This window comes from Alosa sapidissima, chromosome 5 (assembly GCF_018492685.1).
Source record: "Alosa sapidissima isolate fAloSap1 chromosome 5, fAloSap1.pri, whole genome shotgun sequence".
Lineage (NCBI taxonomy): Eukaryota > Metazoa > Chordata > Actinopteri > Clupeiformes > Clupeidae > Alosa > Alosa sapidissima.
This window is the reverse complement of record NC_055961.1, coordinates 22,508,873-22,531,721: the sequence shown is the minus strand read 5'-3', so window position 1 is coordinate 22,531,721 and position 22,849 is coordinate 22,508,873. Positions and strand designations below refer to the sequence as shown.

General features: G+C 39.4%; 1 protein-coding gene across 5 annotated transcripts in view; it reads left to right on the top strand.

The window, feature by feature from the left end:
* Nucleotides 1-516: 516 nt before the first annotated feature.
* The window catches only part of LOC121709583 (HMG box transcription factor BBX), a 31,734-nt gene continuing 9,401 nt past the window's right edge, over nucleotides 517-22,849 (top strand). The window contains exons 1-10 of one of the 5 annotated variants that reach the window (XM_042093075.1): nucleotides 517-639; nucleotides 2,609-2,690; nucleotides 7,971-8,139; nucleotides 14,307-14,561; nucleotides 16,678-16,879; nucleotides 16,979-17,046; nucleotides 18,049-18,129; nucleotides 19,687-19,761; nucleotides 20,074-20,151; nucleotides 20,654-20,731. In XM_042093075.1, coding sequence (XP_041949009.1) covers nucleotides 7,981-8,139; nucleotides 14,307-14,561; nucleotides 16,678-16,879; nucleotides 16,979-17,046; nucleotides 18,049-18,129; nucleotides 19,687-19,761; nucleotides 20,074-20,151; nucleotides 20,654-20,731 — 996 coding nt within the window. In that variant the 5' untranslated portion in view covers nucleotides 517-639; nucleotides 2,609-2,690; nucleotides 7,971-7,980. Of the gene's footprint in view, nucleotides 640-730; nucleotides 1,285-1,766; nucleotides 2,196-2,608; nucleotides 2,691-7,954; nucleotides 8,140-14,306; nucleotides 14,562-16,677; nucleotides 16,880-16,978; nucleotides 17,047-18,048; nucleotides 18,130-19,686; nucleotides 19,762-20,073; nucleotides 20,152-20,653; nucleotides 20,732-22,849 lie in introns of those variants that run through there. The other 4 variants (XM_042093077.1, XM_042093074.1, XM_042093076.1 and 1 more) reach the window with 4 other exon arrangements.

The following is a 22,849-nucleotide window of genomic DNA, read 5'->3' as shown; positions in this document are numbered from 1 at the left end:
CCTAGGACTGTATGCACATAATCAATGATGATATCCAAGTTTATTAGCCTACGAGGAGGACGAGTAATTTGATACTTATCTTTACAGGCAGGTTAGGCCAAATGAAAACATTAACATGCTTATGTGCAACAAGAGTGCTTTGAAAATGTGAAAAGCTGAGAACAGTTTACATCCACATGCAAACTACACGACTATGTCCTCTACGAAAGGTGCTATTCTAAAACGAGCAAAAAACATGAGAAAGTTTTCTGATCTTCTTTGATCCCGTCCCAAAATCAGTAGCCTAATTGTAGACTAAGTAGGCTACCGTTTTCAGTTGCTGCTGGGGCGTCAATCGGCCCCTACCTAGCCTTCTAAAGCACCTAACGTAATGATTGAAGATGTATTAATCTCTCTTTTTCTGAACAGTGCATAAGTGTAATGTGCTTTCTGTGTGGGTGATTCTGACTGTCGGTCAACCCAACACCCAATCACGAACAGGCTTACATGAACGATATTTTCACTCACTGCATGTACAGTACCGTAGCCTATGTTACAAAGTGTTAAGAGACACGTTAACCGAAGGAAGAGAAGTGGACAACGATCTGTAAGAATACCAGCCTGAAGTTACAAAACATTTCATCGGCTGGCCTGTTGCAGGTAGGCGCTGGCACAATTGTGCTTGTATCACACTTTTATTTTCTAACCACTTCGATAGGCTACCCCCAACACCCAGGAAGCTATACAAGTACTCATGTAGAATAGTGCCTATGTAGATAAACACGGTCATCTGTTCACTAAACATGTCTTGTGACACCTTCTGAGTAAGCATTTCTATACACTGTACTTCGAAAAGTTTGAGCAACATGAGTGAAGTCCGACGCTGTAATTTGAATGATGATGGTACAAACAGCTAGGCCAGTCATGAACATCCATTCCACATAGGCTTCTGCACAAGGCTCCACAAGACCGGAGAGAGAACACTTAAACGTACGGGGGGAGGGCAGGAAAAACAAGCACAGAAAATTGTTCGAGTTAAACGAAGAACTCCAAGCTATCATCACTGAGCTGTTATCTAATTTAGACAAATGCATGGAAAAGATTATCCGTCAGTTTGTGACTTGCGGTGTTTCGCTTCGTAAAGGTTGCTAGCGTTCATCCGGTAAAAATAAAAGTGCTCGGTCTGGGTAGCTCCAATTTGTGTTACTGTACAGCTAGTACAGAACTGTTATGATGTGTCAATAAGTTTAAAGGTGGACGGAGGCTGTAATGAGAAGGCCCTGGTGTTTGAGCTTGGTTACAGAGGTAAGTTTCCATTTTGAGATACCGTCATGACAGAAAACTTGGGGGTATTTTATCTCTGCACGGATTCCAAGTGTCGTTTGTCAAGAACATTCTGTTATTCAGTGCAGTATTTGTGTCAGTTATTGCACCGTGGCCGTGGCAGACTGCTGGCTCCTAATGGTCTCGCGATTAAAACACGCATCGATTAATAAACATGTCGTTGTTTTACTTAGTACCAGGTCTCGATGTCGTTGGGCACTCTTTTCAAGTCACTGTTCTGTTAAACGGACGATGCAAAACGTAGAGACAATATGTACGACATAGCTAGGCAAGCTTGCTTTCCTCTGAGAAACGGAATAGACACTTCCCTCCTCAAATGCACGGTTACAGTGTAACAAACACCTTGACACAGGCTTCGAAACCGTGCAAATGCACAATTCTGTAGAACTTGAGTCACAAAAGTGAAGTGATGTTGGTTATGACTGACCCAGGGACTTGAAACCATTGCATGTTGAGCTAATGACACGTTCAGGGGGCTATGAGTCGCATCAGAGAGCTAGCAAGCTAGCGAGCTACTTTTATTCCGTTTTACAAATCGGAAAGCTAGACCAGTCCAATCAAATGTCTCATTGCAAACGTCGATACTGATTACCCCAAGTTTAAGTAATGAAAGGTCACAGTTTGTCATTGATGGAAATCTTTCGTAGCGATTGCTTTGGCGGAGTTTGACAGGAGTGAGATTTATACTTCATTTTCCCCAAAGCAAGATGGACTCTCTTTCGCTTGTCTGTCTTGTCAGACCTCAGATCGACATTTTGCACTCAGATGCAAATTTGACGTTGGTCTAACAGAGATTATTTGGATAAATAAGCTAGTTATGCTATTTATTGTGTCAAACTTTTGGTGGACCATGTATTCAGGAGATGTTGGTGGTATGTGCTTCTTGATTCACCGATTAAGTCCCTTTGGATTGCAGGGAGCACCGGTCTCACCTGAAAACTGAACGCTGCAATTACTGTAATCTAGTCGACGCAAGTCTACTGGACACTGTTTTGATTGTTTGGTGTCAGTTATCTACCTGGGATAAAAGCTATATTTGGTCGGGCAATGGAGATATATTCGAGTCCAACCTAGCGATGTCCATCCATTTATTCGAGTACACCAGCATTTTTTGTCGACTGTTCACGTAGCCTATGCCTCGCACATTTTACAAAGTTAACGCCACGCCGAGGCAATGCAGAATATGTCGCTGATTTTGAGTATCTTGGTAGGCTATGTCATTTAGTGCCATAATCAAAGATGTAGCCTATTCTTTGACTGAGGACGCAGTGTTTTTATTTTGTAGGTCATCATCATCGCATGACAAAGCCTGAGTGACAGATTCATCCTCATCTTTCAAATACAGTGTTACCATATTCTGTGACTAAGTAAGTACACCTACAGTTCATTCCATGTTATTTTGCGTTTGCACAGGTTCGTTCACCTTTTACTAATTCTGTTAAACCATCCCATCCCGTTTCAATGAAGGTGCCCAAACCGTCAACCTGGTTGTTCAACTTCCACATCTTATTTGACAATCTGACCAGTGACCTAACTATCTCCCCCTTAAATGTATTAGCCTACCCTAGCCTAGGCCTAGGGTTATAAAGGTGGGGCATATCCTTGACTGATAAATGTTGAAACCTAGATGGTGTGATTAGTGGTCACACATTAGCCAGATGTGTGTTGATTGTTAATTTAGGCTATGGCTGTTCTGCTCTTATTTACAGGGATATATTTTGTATTTAAAATCTGTCAACACTTTGAATCCTTAGACTTTTTGGACTAAAATGACAGGTGATTGTGAAGGGAAATAGGCCTAATGCTGTTAACCCCCCTCCCCCCACCCACACACACACACACCACACACAATGCACCAAATATTGATGTTAAGATAGAAAAACATTGAAAAAAACTTTACTGAAGTGCTATTTAATTTAGCCCTGCACACGCTCGGACTTGAACCCGCGGAACAGCAGCACCTCGAATCAGGAGTCAAGCGTGCTGACAATCGAGCTAAATGCTCAGGCTACTAGCTTTCATGCCAGCAGCACTCCTGAGGCGTCAGGGAGTGAGGTTTACCAATGTTCCACACGCACAGCTAGCTGGCATCGGTTACACAGTATACACGGGTTTCCCGTTTACCAATAAAACTAGATGCACGCGCAGCCGTGAGGCAGAAGACGCTTGGTGGCCGTCCACAACATTATAAACTTAACCTAAATAGTCGGCTGTTGTAAGCTACAATCGGATTTTTTTGTATACCCCTGTTGTCTCAATGATAATAACATCTCATTTCAGACTATATTTCAAAGTTTGACGATCATTTGGATTATTAATATAACATCGTATTTTGTCATTTTTGGCGAAGACATGCATTCCGTTAGGGATATTGAACATATTTAACATTCTCTAACCATCGTGATTTCTAATTGGTGCAGTTTTCAGCACAAAAACTCATTTTATTCTTTTGCTCTTTTGCATTGCTCTATGCTGTTCTATGGTGCTTTCTGCCTCTTGGTTGTGCACGCATGTTTTTGTGACGTTCCAAAGAAATCCATGTATACTAAAGTCCTTAAAAAAGGCTAGGATACTTGTTACTTGCGTACATTTCAGAACCCATAGTTTTTTACTTTCACTTGAGTAAATAGGTTGAATCAGTATACTGATAAAAAAAAGTATTTTTTACCAGAAGTATCTATACTTCTGCTTAAGTGTGTAATTTTGCCATCTACTGCTACCTTTACTCTTCAAAAAAAAAAGCAAATTTCTGTTGAAAACCAAATAAGACTTCTGTAACAGAAAAACAGTCGCTAGTATTCTCACTTTCAATGAGAGCGGGCCGTTTGAGTGGTACCATGGAGATATTAATTGAGGAAGGAGGAGGTACTGCCCCCATTCATTTTAGTGTTCCATGCTAGGCTAGCTACTTCAGCCAAACATATATGTAATTGGCTGCCACCATCCTTCAAAATTGTGCCCGATACTGTAATCACTTCCGCCCACGTTTTCACAAACAAGCCAGTTAAGCTCCACATTACAGATGGCCACAAATTATGTTGTCCATGTGGATTGGCCTCCCATCTTGCAAACTGTTAATCCACATAAGACAACATATTTTTATGTACACCTGTATGTGGTACCTAGGGTTGTTTATGGCTTGTTGGTGAAAATGTGATTGGAAGTGAGTACATGTCAGACATCATTTTTAAATATGCTGGCAGCTAACTTGGATGCTTACTGGCTGAAGGTAACCCTCCAATAATAATGAACCCCTAAGTGCTACAGTGGGCAGGGACAGTCCTCCTGAGATCTGTGCTGCTAGTGTGATTGATTATTTTTTTTTTTGATTGATTTTATTTTGACCACTTATATATAAAATATGAACCGTACTCTGTGTCATACATTAAAATACATAGTCAGGGATGACACAATAAAGCCCAAAGACTTTTTTCCATTGTGGTCCCTAAGGACAGGGACAAGTGGCAGCAGCATATCACACATCAGTCATTCATCATACATTAAACATCCATATTATACAACAAAAGCAATAAAAATAAGTAATGACTATGATTGGCGCCTAAGCCATACCTTGAAACCCTGTTTAAAACTGCCTATGCCTGCCTATGGTAGACTGTCTTGAGTGTACCAGGTAGGCTTCGGAATCGGTTCCGGTTTGGAACCGGCTCCAAATGTTCCGATCCATCAGAATCGTACACGTCCACATGTTAACGATTCCACTAACGATTCCGAACGTTCCATTCCATCCATTCCCGCATTGTGCCACAACGTCACAATATGCGAAATTTAGACATTTTAAAGCATTCAACTTATGTATTGACATTGCACACTTGGTATTCATTCTCTAAAACCACTTTAAATTAGACATTCAAAGCCAACAACTCTCAAAGCCATCCTATAAGTGTTCAGCAAATGGTACAGGAATCGATATGGAAATCGATAAGGAATCGTATCGATAAGCAGACTCAACAATGGCATCGATATCGATAATTTCTTAACAATGCCCATCCCTAGTACCAGGTAACCTGTTCCAAAGGGTAGTTCTAGCATAAAGAAATGGTAGTTCCAGCATGAATCGGGAACATGCTCACCTGTCCCCAATAAAAAAATAAGCGCAACGATCTGTTAATAAGTAAGTCAAAGACATAAGTCTCTCTCTTTTAAAAGATTCCAAATGGAAAGGTGCATGATTGGGTAATTTGCCATTAGGCTGAGTTATGTTTGCTATGCATTTTCTTACAAAAGCAGTTAAAACATGACATAAATTGTGAATTATTAAGATTTATTTTGCCACATATTCTTTACAATTATGAATGATTACATTTTAAGTTACATTTAGTCATTTAGCTGACGCTTTGGTCCAAAGCCACTTACAAAGAGGCGAAAATCTAGGTACAGTGTGGCTAGGACATGTTAGTGCAGTAATACGTACTACAGTGCCCTCCACAATTATTGCCTAAAGGGCCTAAAGCTAGCTATTGCCCCTTTGCTAAAATAGGCCAATCAAATTTACTAAATAACAAGACGGTTATTATCGAATAATAATCTAACAATAAAACACAAATACATGCAATAATTCACATGTACATATCATTTTAGTTGAGAGCAGTCATCATTTTACTTGATGATGGTCAGAGGCCATTTTGAACGTTTTACAGTATTGTATTGGATTGTTTGGGTGAAAGGAGACAAAAGATTTCACATCATATTTTGATTGGTTAAAGTGCAACATTCATACAAATGGTAATTTAATTGGCAAAGTGGCAAAGTAGCTAACTAGATATGGTAGGACAATTGATTTCTAGGTGGACACATCCCCTAGTATGGCAAGCAGATATGGGCAGGTGAGAAGCAGAGCTGTAGGACTTGAGTTCGGTCTTGGACAAGTCCAGACTTGACTCACTGGTATTTGGAGTTGGACTTGTCTTGGTCTCAGCCTTGGTTCTTACCAAATATTGTAGTTGGTCTTGACCTAATCCACGGGCTTATATACTGCACCGATTGACGTCATTTTGGTCCGCAATGGAAATGTACACTCATCAGAGCAGAGTTTCTTTTTAAATCTTGTATGATGCCTATATGTCATGTCCCTTATCAGAGGCTAATTTCACAATTTTAACCAGAAGTGCAAGCTTAGCACAACCTGCTGCAACAATGATTAGTTTCTCAGATTACCAAACCAATACAGTAAAGCTTAATGATTAATAATAATAAACATACCTTGATATGGTACACTGAAAATTATCTAAATACTGCACTATAAGGTCCACTGCTGTTAAAGACAGGCGGGGGGTTTAAGTAGCCTGGTAGGCCAAACTCATTCATAGTGATTAAAGTCTGGTCACTCACAATCGAGAAACCTTTCCAACACTACACATAGTAGTGTATGGGTGTAGGGCATAGGGCGTAGACACAACTTAACTTTGAAATCATTGGTCCAGCCTAACCAACCACATTCATCAGAGATTCCTAACGTTACTTTCTACTTCGCCTAAACAGCATTAGCAGTCAGGAAACGACGTATGTGGGCCTACCTTTGCTGTAAATAAATGCACACATTCTACCAACTGCAATTTTTGATGCTTGCAGGCGTTGCTACTACCGTTTACCACAGCCACTTTCCATTTCGAAACTATAGCGTCATCCCTTCTCGTCGCTGATTGGGCAGGTAATTTGACGACCGATGGAAACGTTAGTGAACGGAGGTGTTCCAGACTAGTATCTCCCTGAAAGAAGATCTAGGTGGCCGTGGCCAGGCTAGGGTTTAAGCATACCAAATTTCAAAATGTCATAGCGTTTTTAAAATATACTGTAGAAATATGTAAATTGTATGGACAGCATTTCACAAAACTTGGTGTGCAACCAGAACCATCCAAACTGTGTGCAATTTGCCCAATCTCATCACAAGATTGACCCCAGGGACCAAAAGTCTCTATGCCTCATTAGCCTAGTGGGGCTACATGCCCACCAAGTTTCTAGCTAGGGATAGCACTAGTGGTGGTCATATTAATTAGTGATAACAATGATTACATAATTACATTATCAGATTGTTTTAAACCCGCCAATGTTAATGTGTGTTAATTAATGTTTTTGGTGCTGGTGGTAGCAGGAAGAGGACAGCACATAGCAGAAAAAGATAACTTTAATGTGAGCTACATTTTCCTGTAGTAGAAATGGTCTTCATGGCCATTAAAAAAATCAGATCAAATCAACCTGTATTTTGTATTGTCATTAATAGCTTTGTCCACCACTGGAGATTTGTATGGTATACTGTAAGAATAGTCCTAATAGAGGTATTTTTGTGGATTTGTCTAATGATTATGGAGAAGAGTATAGGGAATGTGACGGTCACTTGTCTTGGAACACAGATGAGAAGAAGCCATGCTTAGGCTGTCCAGTGGCAATACATGCAGTAACAAATGTAATAGGAGTAAATGTAGACGCTCTGAATCATCTGATTTCATAGTTTGTAAAAACATTTTAATGTAGCTCCTACTTTAAATAGCATTTTGCATTTATACAAAACCTCTGACTTTTCATTAACAGAGGCAGAGCCTATGCTATATAATATTTTTCTTCTAACATAGATGCCACCATGATTGTAGTTGATTTTGAAGTGTCCTCTTTAAAGTTTCTCTTCTTTGAAGGGCCACCAGCATGAAAGGTGGAGGCCGCGGGAAGGAGCCACCTGTGGAGGGGGAGGTCAGCGGCAAACGGCCCAAGCGCAAGTGTCTGCAGTGGCATCCTCTTCTCTCTAAGAAAGCCTTGGATTTCTCTGAGGAGGAAGAGGAGGAGGATGAGGAGGAATTGGATAAAGTAAGTATATTTGATATATAAAAATAACTGTCCATGATCATACCCATGTTGTTTACACAGGGCTTGACATACTGTAAGTACTCAACTGGTAACGTTTTTTATCGGTTAGGCCTTGCGTCCACACGACCCTGACGTTTTAGGACGTTTTCTAAACTGGGATCCAGAGTGGGTTTTTTTTTTTTTTTTTTTTTTAAAGCGCTGGTTAACTTTTGCCGTGGCTCGACATGACACTCTGCTTGTCAGAACCAGGGCTTGAAAACGAAATTATTTTTCAAACGTTCCGTTCCGAACGGTTCAGGTAGGCCTATGTTTAACGTTTTCGTTCTTGCATGCGTTCCGCCACCAACATATCGGTCCTAAACCGGTTCGGAACGCAAAATATTGTTCGTTCTTAAAGTTCCGGCAGTGTTTGGCGGGCCTATCAAGTCTATTTTTGTGGACTTTACCTTAGAATAGACGTACTCATTATTTCCCATTGATTTAAGCCTATACCGTAGCTATGCCCAAAAATAATAAATCACAGGCGGCATCCAAAAACATTCAGATGGGCTATCCATCCCATAGCCTACAGACTTACTGTAGGCCTAACCTATGCCTATAAATAATTATATCTCAAATTTCCCGTTTAACTCTTCTACATAGAATAGGCTATAATTGCGCAAACATTTCAAATCCCGACTTTAAAACGACAAGGCGTGGACAGGCAAAATAGGCTATTACGCATAGGCTACAAACAATTTCCAAATCAGTTTCAGTAGCCTACTCTACGAGCTGGCCTAAGATCCGAAGCTCACATTAACAGTGTAGATGCGGGCTTTTTTTATTGCGTGCAGAGGGAATTTGAAAGACAATCGATTATCCCGCCCCTCGGACTGAGCACTGCCTAAGGTGAGTGCCCAGACCCTACATTTTAATGTGGGTCTGGCTCGTCAGGCTACCGGTATGCAGCATTTACGTATGAAAACAAGAATGAATGATTGATTTGAAAGTAGGCAATTAGCCTATATAATATTAGATCTTCAAAAATGTCTGATAGCCTAATTTCAGGCACAGAAAATGTCCTTGCTTTAAGCCTTGTAATAGCCTAGCCTATGTGTGGTGCTACCAACTGCATGACACTAGGCCTATAGATATTTTACTAGTGTCTGTTATTTCACACAATGTGAATTTAATGTTTCAGTAATTAATAATTTTTAGTGTTGGATATGTAAATCCTTTTTATCAACTCATAGGTCTAGCCAATTATACAGGGGAAACATTGATTCATAAAATCTGACTAAATCCATCCTATTAGGGTGTCTGGGGAAACCTGTGTGGGCAGGTGACTCCAAGCCTATGGACTTTTGAATAATATTCAAAGAAAGGTTAATCAGAACAATAAATACCGTTATTAACCAGTTATCTAAAATGGAAAATAGCGTTTTCAACAAAAATGTTGTTCGTTTCTGTTTTTTTCCCTGAATAAAACATTTTATATACAATTATACTAGTGAAGTGCCAGTACCAGTAGCATAATTACATGCCTGTAGGTAGGCCTGCTTTAAAAACAGAATGATAGGGGAAAACATCATTCCAGCTAAGCATTCAATAATGAATATTGAGTATTATTATATGATAATATATTATAATAAATGTGCAGTAAGCAGAATGCTTGGCTGCATGTCACATTTTTTACAGATGAAAATGACATAGGCCTAACAGCTGAGCATAAACATATGTTTAGCCTAATTGAATAATTTGATGATAGAGAAGACAAACTAACTGTCATATGAAATTTGCAACGATGTGACTTTGCAAAAACAGTCTCTGGTAGCCTATAAGTGACGTGTGGCATTCTGAAGCCGTCTTTAAATTTGGGACTAGGGCTGGGTGATATGGACCAAAACTGATATCCCGATATTTTGGGGCTGATTGGCGATATACGATATATATCGATATTTTAAACAAAAAGAGCTAAGTGTTTCGTATTCACTCAACACAACCAGTTTGAATTAGACTGATTTCAGACTGCTCTAACACAGCTGTGCAAAAAAGTGTAAATAATAACTTATAGGCCTACCAATACCAATAGGCATAGACTACAGCTGCTCTAATAAAGATGTGCAAATAACAAAAGACCAATAGGTCGACCCTGAATGACAACACAGGCCTACATTGTACTGCACAATGCAATATTTTGGACACAAAGTTTTCTTGTCACACAATGCAGTTTTTTCGTAAGGGTTTGATATGGCCTAGATGACAAGCAAATTTATGATGGCCTAGACATGTGTGACTTGCTATCGATAACAATTAAATAGTTTTAAATAATTAGGGTACTTAAACACTGTAACTGAGTCACTCACCAATAGAGTGTGGTAGACACTACCATCATTTTGTACATGTTCATTAGCATTTTTTCATGTTCCGGTTCATAAGAAAAAATCCCTATGCGCGAATGAATGGAGTTTCAGGAATCATAAAAATTGCTCACAAGTCCCTGCGTGCATATCCTTTTAATAAAATCAGCGTGTAGGTTGTCTCTGTGAGGACTTTAGATTTGCTATATATCGCTAATGCAAGCTAATTAGTGTATTTAAATTAGCTATGTACCAAAAATGACATTTTACAGTGACTCGAAGAAAAGCTGTAAACAGTGTTGTAAGGCTGCGTGCACAAAAACGCTTGGAGTTCCAGTGGAATTTTGATTTCACGACGAGAATTCTCGGTCTAAACGTTGCTGTGCCGACAATACAGTATGGCCAGCCCAGCACCAACCTCCGATCACGGTAAACAAAATCTTACTCTGTGTCCGTCATGTGTGATAGTTTGTAGTGTTGCGAGGGAGAACGTGCACATGCAAGGGGCGCAGTTGAGCAGAGCTGCGGCTGTGGTCTGAACACAGAAGAGCAAGTCGCTTTGATAAAATTGCCCATTATTAAACATATTATATCGGTATGACGATATTGTTTCAACTACATATCGATTTCAGAAATATATCGGTCGTAGTCGTAATACCGATATATCACCCAGCCCTATTTGGGACCAAGCTTGGGATCTTGCAGTCAGAATTGTCGTTTGTGTAATCAAAGTCCAAAGACAGTCCAAAGTAGCAGTAAGTCTGTCCACATGGTCAAATGAGATGAAAATTGACAAGTGGTCATTCTACTGAAACTGCTCTTCTGTCTGTGATTGAAGCATTGAGAGTAGCTAAGTCCTCTATCAGAAATCAGTATTGATTCTACTAGATTTATCTGCAGCCTTTGATACTGTTAACCATGACATTCTCCTTTCTACACTATCTGAACTGGGAATTTCTGGGAAAGCTCTTGACTGGTTTGAATCTTACCTTAAGGGATGTTCTTTCAGCGTGTCTTGGCAGGGACAGATATCAAAGTCTCATCATGACCTCACCACAGGTGTGCCTCAGGGATCAGTATTGGGGCCCCTGCTTTTCTCAATTTACACCACTTCCTTAGGTGAGACCATTCGCTCCCATAGATTTGACTTATCATTGCTATGCGGACGACACTCAGCTTTACCTATCTTTCCCACCTGAGGACTGTTTCCCATCGGATTTCTGGATGCCTTAAGCATATTTCAGTCTGCATGAAAGATCGGCACCTTTAGTTTAATCTCTCAAAAACTGAGCTTCTGGTGTTTTCAGCTAAAACGGCTATTTGTAACGGCGTCAAGGGAGAATAGGCTACAGCCTTCAGCTCAGAAGCATCGACTACCATTCTAACTACTACCGGAGGAGACTGGCCTTTTATGCTTAATTTGCAAGGGTGTGGTTCAAGAGGACGTCATAGGTACAACGTCCTGTGATTGGCTTTCTCTTCCTGCCGTTCAGTCAGCCACACCCAGACACACCTACACACACCTATTTGCCATTAACATATTAGGCAGGCTCCTCAGGTAGAAATGATATACAGGATGTTCTAAACATTCATACACTTAAATCATTGTACTCCTTGTACTGAGACTATAAAAATGATACCAAACATGAATACATTTACAGTTAATAACACAAACATATAATTCAGCTAAAGTGAACCCTAAAGTCTTTGTCTACCCAAAGACAGAACAAAGGAGCTTGTGGACAGATGGTAGGAGCAAAAGGTGCCCAGCCAGTGGGGAACATTTCACACCTACATCTGCATTGAATAGATCAAAGCAAGAAAGAGAGAGTACACTTTCAATGTAAATGGAGCTAAGCCTCCATCTAGTCTGGGGCAAAAATAATTCCCATCATTGCTGGCCTACCTGCTTTGTAGTAAGATCATTGCAACTGATTTAGAATGCTGCAGCACGCCTGGTCTTCAATCAGCCAAAGAGAACACATGTAACGCCTCTCCTAATTACTCTCCACTGGCTCCCTATAGTGGAATTAAATTTAAATCTCTCACTTTGGCCTATAGGACTGGAGCTGCTCCCTGCTATCTTATTTCAATGATCAAGATGTATATCCCCAACCGCCCACTGCGGTCTTCTGATGACTGTCTGTTGTGTCGGCCAGCCATAAACGCTAGGTCAAATTCAAGACTCTTTTCCTCAGTGGTTCCTTGTTGGTGGAATGAGTTGCCCAGTGCTCTCGGTTGATAGTTTTGGGTCTTTCAAGAGGGGTCTAAAGGCATATCTGTTCAACATGCACTTATGGTTTGTATATTATAGTATTTATTTATTTTCATTAGGCTATTGATTGAATTGACATTGTTGTATATCTTGCCAACTTTTTAAGTAGTTTACTGTTAAATGTAACTATTGTATTGTTGTTATTTGTATATTGCTTTGGACAAAAGTGTCTGCTAAATACCATAACTATAACCATAAAATGGCCATTTTTTAAAAAAATTAGCATATTTAAGAAGTATATTTCAAAAAATATTCCTATGCTCCTGTAATAGTTTTGACTAATGTTACTGCATACATATGGCCTAATAGTCTATATGTAACTGTGAAAAAATCCATGAGGGATTTGTGTAGCATATTGTTTGAATGAGAAGCACTTGAAAGGGGAGATGTTTTTTACATTTGGAAGTTATGGCCGTTTTCAGAGCCTTGTAAAATGGGAAAATACATCTGATGCATCTGATGATTGCATATTTCAAATCCGTCCGCCTGCATGTTTTCAAGCACCTATTTTCCAGTAAGCACTCACTGTATGAATGGAAGAGAGTGGACCAAGATCAAATAGTTTGAAAAGAAACTGCACTAGGCCTACAGTATTGCCTACCTGATTTGAGTTTGGGTGCTAAGCCAAACTTCGAGGTCGTTTTTCCATTAAGCGATAATCCATCTATATATATAGAACTGGCAAAAAGGGAAATCATTTGCAATAAGCCTACTAGAAATGGCAGCAAATTATTAGCATTATAGCATTATGTTAGCCTGGCTAGCGCCACCACTTCTCAATGAGACGTGGTCTGGGAACCAAACGTTCATTTTCTCGTATTTGAAAAAAATGCCCAGATCCGTTTATTGGGTGCCACGGATGTCTATCAAATGCGTCTGTGCATAGCTCATCATCGTCTTGCTTTCCCCCCTGTTCTGTGATTGGTTCCCTATCTCAGGCGAAAATTTGCTCCATGGTCTCCAGGCTGCCTTAGCAGCGTGAATCAAATCGCGCGCAAGGCAGCATGGGAACACCCAGGCTAGCATTATGTATCTTATATTGGAAACAGAGGGTGGGAATATAGGCTACTAATAAAGCAGGTGCACCAGCAAGCAGTAGCCTACAAGACTTTCTATTATTCTAATATTCTCATGAACTTGAACTGTCAGTTATATGGTTACTGTATATGGTTATATAGGCCTATTTAATTAATGATTGTTACGCATGAAGGTGAGATTAGAGATTAGTTTGAATAATGACATGAAGCCTCTCTGAACTCCAAATATCAATTCAACACATTACTTAAATGATACAATGACATATTTGTATTTATTTAAATTCACTTCAACAGAGAGTTCTTGCCCATTTCAGAGTCCCTGCTTTGACGTAGGCTACCTTCCCGTTATCGTTACTGCTTCACCACGAAACTTGCACCCCATCAGTCTAATTTTAATGAGTTATGGGGCATACTAAGCCCCAGAAGTGAGAAAGTTTTTTTTTGTTTTAGAACTGCATAAATAACCTGAATAAATGAAATGTGTATGATTATGTTGTTATTACTTCATTGACCCAGGGGACCGTGCTGTGTGCACAAAGTGGAGGACCGGAGGTGGTGTGTGGGGCTGTGGAGGAGGGTGAGGAGGACACGTCTGAACAGCGCGCCCGTCGGCCCATGAATGCTTTCTTACTTTTCTGCAAGCGCCACCGCTCTCTAGTTCGTCAGGAGCACCCCCGTCTGGACAACCGTGGGGCCACAAAAATCCTAGCAGATTGGTGGGCAGTGCTGGAGCCCAAGGAGAAGCAAAAATACACAGATATGGCAAAAGAGGTTGGTGGGCCCCCTTCAGGCTGTCAGTAGAATTGCAGAATTACAGGTTAAAGCATCACAATGCAAGAATTGTTTCTGTTTACCCTTTGTTGCAATGTTTAACGTACTGGGTGCCAATGTATACCTAAGTAAGAGTAAGAGTCAAGTTTACGTAGTTCAATATCAGGCATTCAGGGGCGCACATCATTAATGACAGAAGACTCCATTCTGCCTATCATAAGTCAGTACGTTGGGCTGCGTTAATTCTCAACTTTTGGGTATTTCTTTCTATGATTTGCTAAACCTTTTTTTCAACCAGACTGTCCAGTATTTTTTGGGTATAGCTGTGATCCATATATTGTGCTATTTTCTATACTTCTCCTGTCACTGTTGTTTAGAGTGTACTAGCAATGATGCAAAACATTGATGTAGTATGCAGTGAAGCATAATAAAACTAGACATACCTAGGGAAGGGTATTGGGGACAGGTGCTAAGTTACCGAATTGTGATTGGTGGATACGTAAATATCGTTAAGCTCCGGAAACAAATGGTGCTGCGTGTAACAAAAGTATGCTTTTGATTGGCTGCATTGATTTTGAATGCATTTATGGACAAAAAACAGTTGCTTCCTCTGATAACAACAGATGTCCAACCTAGCTTTTAGCGTAATCAACACCCCACCACTCCAGGGGTAGCCCATGTTACAAGTCAGCTAATGTTACATTTATAACCAAGAGCAATCACACACATTACAGCAAGCAACCACTCATCTTGACCTACGTGGTAGAACAATAAAGTAAATCTTGTATCGCTCAATACCCTAATATTAAGTCCTGTAGCAAAGATTTGTGATTTTTGCCACAGGCATGAGCCAGCACAACCACACATTAAGTTTTGTTTACTATGGGCACAGCAATAAACCAATATAACAAAACGTACTGATAAAGCTTAACTTTGTTGTCCACTAAATTATACCCGTATCACACTGTTACGTTCATCTTCAGTAATAAATAATGTGTGTAGGCTGTGCTAGACATGGTGACTAAGATTGAGTTAACGTTAGATTACTTTGAACAGAGGTGCTAGTGTCATTATGGACTTATGGCAAACAGAGGCATGTGATGATGTAATAGCCTATTCCGGCTCATCACAGCATAGTCGCTTACATTGTAGCATAATGTATTTTCTCTCTTTCCCCTCACACAGTGTTTTTGCATAGCTCTACTTGCTGATGAGGTGCATTCAGTTTTTCTGACTCACATGTACATTTAGATAAAGTCATTTATTCTTCACACATTAGTGTGTTTTGGTGTGGGCATTAGTGCATTGGTGGTGGGGATCTGCCGATATTGGGCGGCGAAGGCTACCGATCAGACGTTTTTCCTGCCAGTGGGTTAATATATTTTTTTTTTGTGATGTAACCGTCATGAAATCTCTAACAGCACTGGCACAAACTGTACTAAAATGAAAAGAGATATGGCCGTGTGAGTGTTGTGGTACAGTATATTATGCATTTCCTCTCCAATAACACCAAGTATGAGGGAAAAGACTGTTTTAATGTTGTTAGTGTTGTGTGAAAAGTTACATTTTTAATGACCCTTTTATTTTCAGCAGAACCCCCACACCCACAAGGGGGTGTCCTTAGTTTTTCCCCTTTGTCCTTACTCTTAGACAGAAGGCAGTGATCTTAGGCAGTATTCTCCTTTATTTTTATCGATAAGACAATCTATAAGAACCAGTATTGATTAGCAGTATCAGTATTGATACCGTTATCGATAAAATCCTAACGATACCCATCCCTAGACATCCCTCATAGCGGTGCATAATATGACTGCCACACTAAGTGACAGAAGATGAGATGCGGTCAAAATGATCAACTAAAATGTTAGATTTTAGAATAGTAGCGTAATTGTATGAATGTGAGATCAGAAATCTATGCCCTTGATCGAGTTTTATACACTGCGGTGACTTTTCAGGCTGAAGAATTGAGATATAATGTAACTGAAATGTAATATGGAAAATAAACTGACATAGATTGCAAGAAGGTAGTTCAAAATGACTCAGATTGGTGTTATTTGACTTAAAGGGCATATCAGTGTCATATTGAATAACTGACTGTAACTTGTCTGTGTTCTAGTATAAAGATGCTTTTATGAAGGCGAACCCTGGGTATAAATGGTGTCCAACTACCAACAAGCCTGTCAAGAGTTCCTCTCAAACAGTTGGCAATGCCCGCAAAAAAGTCTGGTCTTTCCCCACCAACCCCACGAAGGACCCTCCTGTTGCCAAAAAAGTGCCCAAGACTGACAACAAGCCACAGCTTAACTTTGCCATGGCAGGTATGTTGTTGTTTTTTTATTCTCAAGTGTATGTTTGTTTTATTAATTGTGTTAGTGTTTTGCACTTTGTGATCTCTTGTTCTCACCTTGTGTCCACAGATCCTACTAAAATGGGGGGACTAAGTATGCTGCTGTTGGCTGGCGAGCATGCCCTGACTGCCAGAGAGGTATGATTTCAATTATGTTGTTTTAACCATAACTAACACTACAGGTATTAACAGCCTGATTTTGTCTTATCTTTGATGGTAAAATGTGGCAAGATAGTGTGGTTAATTCAAAGTGCTGTGTCAATACGTACAAATATTTGAATTAAGGAGGAAGGTGACTAACAAGAGGTTTTTCCTGATTTAAACCAAATAACAGAGTAAAACCCTGTCCAGTAGTTCACTGCTCTTCATGTTTTAAAACAAAATCCTTGGAGTGATTGGGTCTCTGCTGTCCTTTTTGTCTATTTTCCATGTTTACATTTATGAATTTAGAACAGACCTCTGTTGTTAACATACAACTCAATTTGTAATTCTGTAGTGAAAATATGTAGGCTTTACTTTCTAAGGAAATCCCATAAAGCTCTACTCTATCCACATATTCTCCTCTCTGGTTTTTGAGGGTGGGCTAAATTGCATAGTGCACATTGGACTAATCAACAGGCAGTCATCTCCATGTCCAGTTCATTACACAATTGCTAAGGTTTCCTGCTGCATCTTCTTTGTTATTGTTGCCACAATCATATGTTACCTGCTAACCCATAACTAAATACTTTAGGTTACACTTTACTTGACAGTATCGACATAAGAGTGACATGACACTGTCATGAACGTGTCATAAATGTTTATGACATAACGCTTCTGTTATTAAGTGTCATTCGTTTTTTGTCATAACCCTAATAAGTTAGAAGTGTTACCATACTTTAACATACCAAAAACATTTACTGGTTTCAACACGGAGAGCTTTTGATTCATGAATGGCATCTGCAGTTTGATTGGAAACTGTCCAGTTTAGTTTTAGACTATGCTTAATCCCTCTATGGGAAACTGTCTGACAATGTTTGAATACCAGATGGAATATGGTACAATAATGAATTGGCATATTAATTGATTGAAATATCTCACGTAAACAGTGGTAATAAAAAAAAGAAGAGATTTTGATACTTTTTGTTTTTATTTGTACAGCTGTCGTCTAACACGTCCCCCACTGTTGACACAAATGCTACAAAACACAATGGAAAATCTGCCCTCTTTCAGCTTGCTGAGGTAAGACCACCCAGATTATGGTATCTGCATTATTTGATATTGGTAAGACTCAGTCCACATACATTTGATAATATAGCATAATAACTGTCCTCCCAAAGTGTCTATGCAAACAGCCAAACATAGCTATAATATTGAAATATGTGAAAAGTTCACACTCTTAATGTCATCCACAGGACATTCATGAATGAATAATGGTTGTTGTATTAATATAACCTTAGTGATTTCAAGTATACACTGGAGAGATGTTAAATTCCTAGTGCTATAGGTTGACAGTGTTTTCCATACGTTGACTAATCTGTGGCAGGGCGCCACAAAACCGGCCGTCACACATTAATGTTCTATGTTGTACTATTTAAATTAAAGATAAGATAAAATCCTTTCATTGAGCTGCGCTTTTTACGCACGCAACCATTCCTTGCCCCGCCCCGCTCTCTCTTGTAACAAGCCCGCTGCCCCTCCTCTGCATGTGCATTTAACAAAACATTAACGATTGTTGAAGGATTGTTGTTGCCACATAGACCCATTGCATAGAAGACAGCGGGCTAAATTGACCATGCTGCGTAAATTTGTTAAAAACTGCTGCATTCATGTTAACTTGGTCTCATCACAAAGTAGTAGGCCTACATTAAGGAGACTAAACTAAGTTAAGTTATGCACTCAAGCAGTATCTCAAATCTAACGTTAGATTACTGTTTGGATGTCGAGTTTAGTATGCTTACTTACAGCTGCTTGTCAATTTTGTTACTCATGCAGGGCTCATTTTATTGACTCCGACACTGAATGTTTGCAAAATTCCGATGTAAATGGAAAAGTGTTTTACAAGACTCAAAAGTGCTTGTCCCAAGGAGAAGTACAAACCTTTATTTTAATTAACTACATAGAAAACGTTATGAATTGCATCCACACATCAGCAGCCTTTGTAACTGTGTTACAATCGCAAGGGTTCCCTCACGAACGTCTGAAAGTGACGGACACTCAATTAGACCTACAGTTGTCCGCCCGTTGTCCAAGTCAGCTACCGCCACAAATTGAATCCAATTCTGTGTGAAACACTGGTAGGGGATTTCATAGAGCGACCAATCAACAATCAAGTCTATTTACTGTCAAAAACAAAATCACTTACAAATGAACCTTTGAACCCCCCACACACACACACACACACACACACACACACACACACACTCATCATGGGTGCAGTGGCAACAAATACCGACACATTCTTTGGTCATTCCTCTTCGTTGCTGTGGCTGTTTATGATCCGATCAGCAACGTAACCATACAAAACGCAAATCCTTGATGAGTGCACCAACAAGTACCAGCAAATTCTTTGGTCATTCCTCTTCGTTGCTGTGGCCGTTTATGATCCGATCAGCAACATAACCTGACAAACCACAAGCCCTTGATGTAGGCACTCAAATACCTACACATTTTTCAGTCAATCCTCTTTGTTGCTGTAGTCATTTATTATCTTCTTATTATATCTTATTATTACTAACTCTTGTTCTAACTAAGGACAAAGCGAAACAGAACATTTCATCAAGTTTGTGTTCTTCTCAGATATCCTCCAACACTCATCGATCTCCTGCGGAATGTAAACAGGAAGAGAAGAGTCCACTGGGAAGTCTCACTGAGGTGAGTGATTTCACCTGTTGTGGGGATTGGAACAGAAAATACCAGCAGCTTCAAAGGCCAAAACCTACCAATATGTCATAGGCAGAAACTACTTAGTCTTGGCAGAGATTTCCCATTACAGCCTTGAACCTGTCCTGCATATGTATACCTTGCCTTTTCGCTGAACTTGTTTTACTTTTGATGATCATGATGTGCCTACTTTTACACAATTACACAAATCTGACCTGTTTTTATTGTTATTTAAAACGCAGTAACATGACTTACTTCTTGTTTATGACACTTGAAGTTCTGATTTCACTCTTTCTCTTCTAGTCCTCTGGAAGTTCAGTGCCTGGTCCACCAGTCTCACCCAAAAACTATGCCATGTCCCCTTTATTTCAGCTAGCAGAGGTAAACCTATTCACACTTCAAAGTAAAGAATTGTGGACCTCCTGAACTACAATTGTTCTAGCCTCAATGAGTTAATTCCAAAATAGTGCATGCTGCTGCAGTCATCACTGACTTTCAACCAGCCAGTGGCTGCACTGATGAATCTCAATTTGATGGCTAACCAATTTAACTCCACATTGGGACCCTATTAAGTTAGGATGTTGATGTGTTGGAATATGTCTTTAAGGCTACTTCCATATTTGGCAGCAAATATAATTTTGTTTATTTCAATTTTAGTTATACATCACTCTAATATATGAATCTGTCCCAAGACACTTTACATAGCCCAACTTGAACATGAAACCGAAGCACCAATGAAATAGGGGCAAGAAAAATGTTTCCTCCAACAGCAAAACCCCTTGAATAGACCCATAAGGCTCATAAGGAAGGGCCCATATAACTGGGAGATGAGAGAGATGCACGTGTAGAATAGAGGGTGATTGATCCATTTTGTGTTGAGCAGATTTCCTCCAGTACCTCCAAGCCCTCTGTTCTTGATGGGAAACAGTGCGGACAGTCAGCTCTCTTCCAGCTTGCTGAGGTATTCTAGACCTGTTCTTACTACCAAAACACTTTTTCATTCTCCCAAAGTTATTGGGTCATTTCATATCAATCCACCTAGTCTCGGTTAACCTTCATAAAAAAAGTGAAAAATTATGTCAGGTACTTCTATACCAGACTTGTACGGACGCATTTGAACTCTGCTTGCGAGACCTTATGGAACAGTCGTTCTACTAAACCATGCTTTACTAAAACCTAGCATAGCCTTTACGCATTTGCACTTGTCTGTTATTTGAACTCCTTGGCAAAGTGAAACTAACTTCACCATGGTGTCAGTCAACGACTAGGCAGTTATACGCAGTAAGTTACTTTCACTATTGACTGACAATGGGTTACCATCGAAAACATAGGCTGGAAAAAGCAACACTTACCCTAATATTTTTCGAATGACTGAATAAAACAATGTTTATCCTGCAGAGGAGTTGCTTATATCTTGTGATAGTGCGTCTTCAGCTGTGCTCTCGCCTAATCACCGTCATTACAAATTTGCAAATGCATTGTGAGATGTATTTCATAATATCTTTATTCTAATTATGTTTCCCATTGTAGCCTAATCGTGTAATTTCTAATGTTTTGCATGGATGCAGAGCTGCCAACCCTCACACATTTGATTGGTGTAAGAGTGCATGGAGCCAATCAAATGAATGAATCTCACTCTCAATGTGTGAGAGTTGGCAGCTCTGTGGATGTGTGCTGGTGCGCGTTCATGGAGGATAGAAGGATGGTGCGTTGTGCACCTGCCAATATGACTGTTGACAATGCGCTCTTAAAATAACATAACTCGCGATAGACTTCTGACCAGGTTTCTCTTGGTCAGTGGCGTAATGCGTTTTAGGTGGTGTACAATAGCGATTTTTAGACAATGCGCTAGGCCACTCCCTAGGTTGTTTATTACCACACCCCTGGGCGCATTGTTTTAAAAAATAGACGTGCAAAATAAGAAAATAAACTTTGCGCAGGGTGGAAAACAAGTTTTACGCCATGCGCCAGGGTGCAAAATAGGGGCCATAATCTCAAATAGTTTGGAAACTGCTACCCTTTGAAAATAATTTAATTTTAAGCATTTTGTTGGACAAACTTCACAGTCCAACTTCCGGCATTCATAGTTCCTTTGATATGACATGTATAGTTTTGAAACCTTGGCTTGGTTTGGGTAACTTTTTCTGTAGAATTCCAAGATTTAATAAGATCAGGTATACTATTTTTCTACTGAAAATGACCAAACTTTCAAACTGTATGAGTGCCACAGAGTGAAACACTAAAATTATTTTGTTAAACAAAAATGATTTTGTGAAAATATTTACAAAATGATGTCAATTATGCAACATTCAGATGCTTCACATTTGCATATGAAAACATGGTGTGTGTGTGTGCGTGTGCGTGTGTGTAAACAATATAATATATAGGAATTAGGGCTGCAGTGCCTACAAATAGCCTGAAGAGGGCATAGCGGGTCATAACTGTGGCCAAATGAGTATTGATTGCTTTCATCAAACAAACATTTCATATTTGTTTATGTTCAGTATTTATCATTTAATTTGTCAACTTTGAAGAAACTAGAATAAGACATGTACATAATTCCACATGTGTTTATTAATAGTTTTGATGAATCTACAACGTAAATAGTCATGAAAATAAAGGAAACTCATTGAATGAGAAGGTGTGTCCACAAATATCAAATATATTTATTTAATTTAATGCAGACAATATTTTGGATTTCACCATGAATTTGGCATAGAGCTAATGGTGTATTTCAGGATTATCTGAGAGGTTGACCTGGGATTTTTCACTCTGTGATTTGATGGACCCTGATTCAAATCATATAATTCCATGATTACTGTATATAAATACTACTACTACTACTACTACTACTACTACTACTACTACTACTACTACTACTACTAATAATAATAATAATAATAATAATAATAATAATAATAATAATAATAATAATTAACAATTTTATTTACAATTTGTATATGATACAAATTATTATTTGATTTATTTTCAGATAGCAACAGCAGATTTTGTAATGATATCTCCTAGGGGTGTGCATCTCTCCCCTATAAGACGATTGGATACAGTACGTATCTAGATG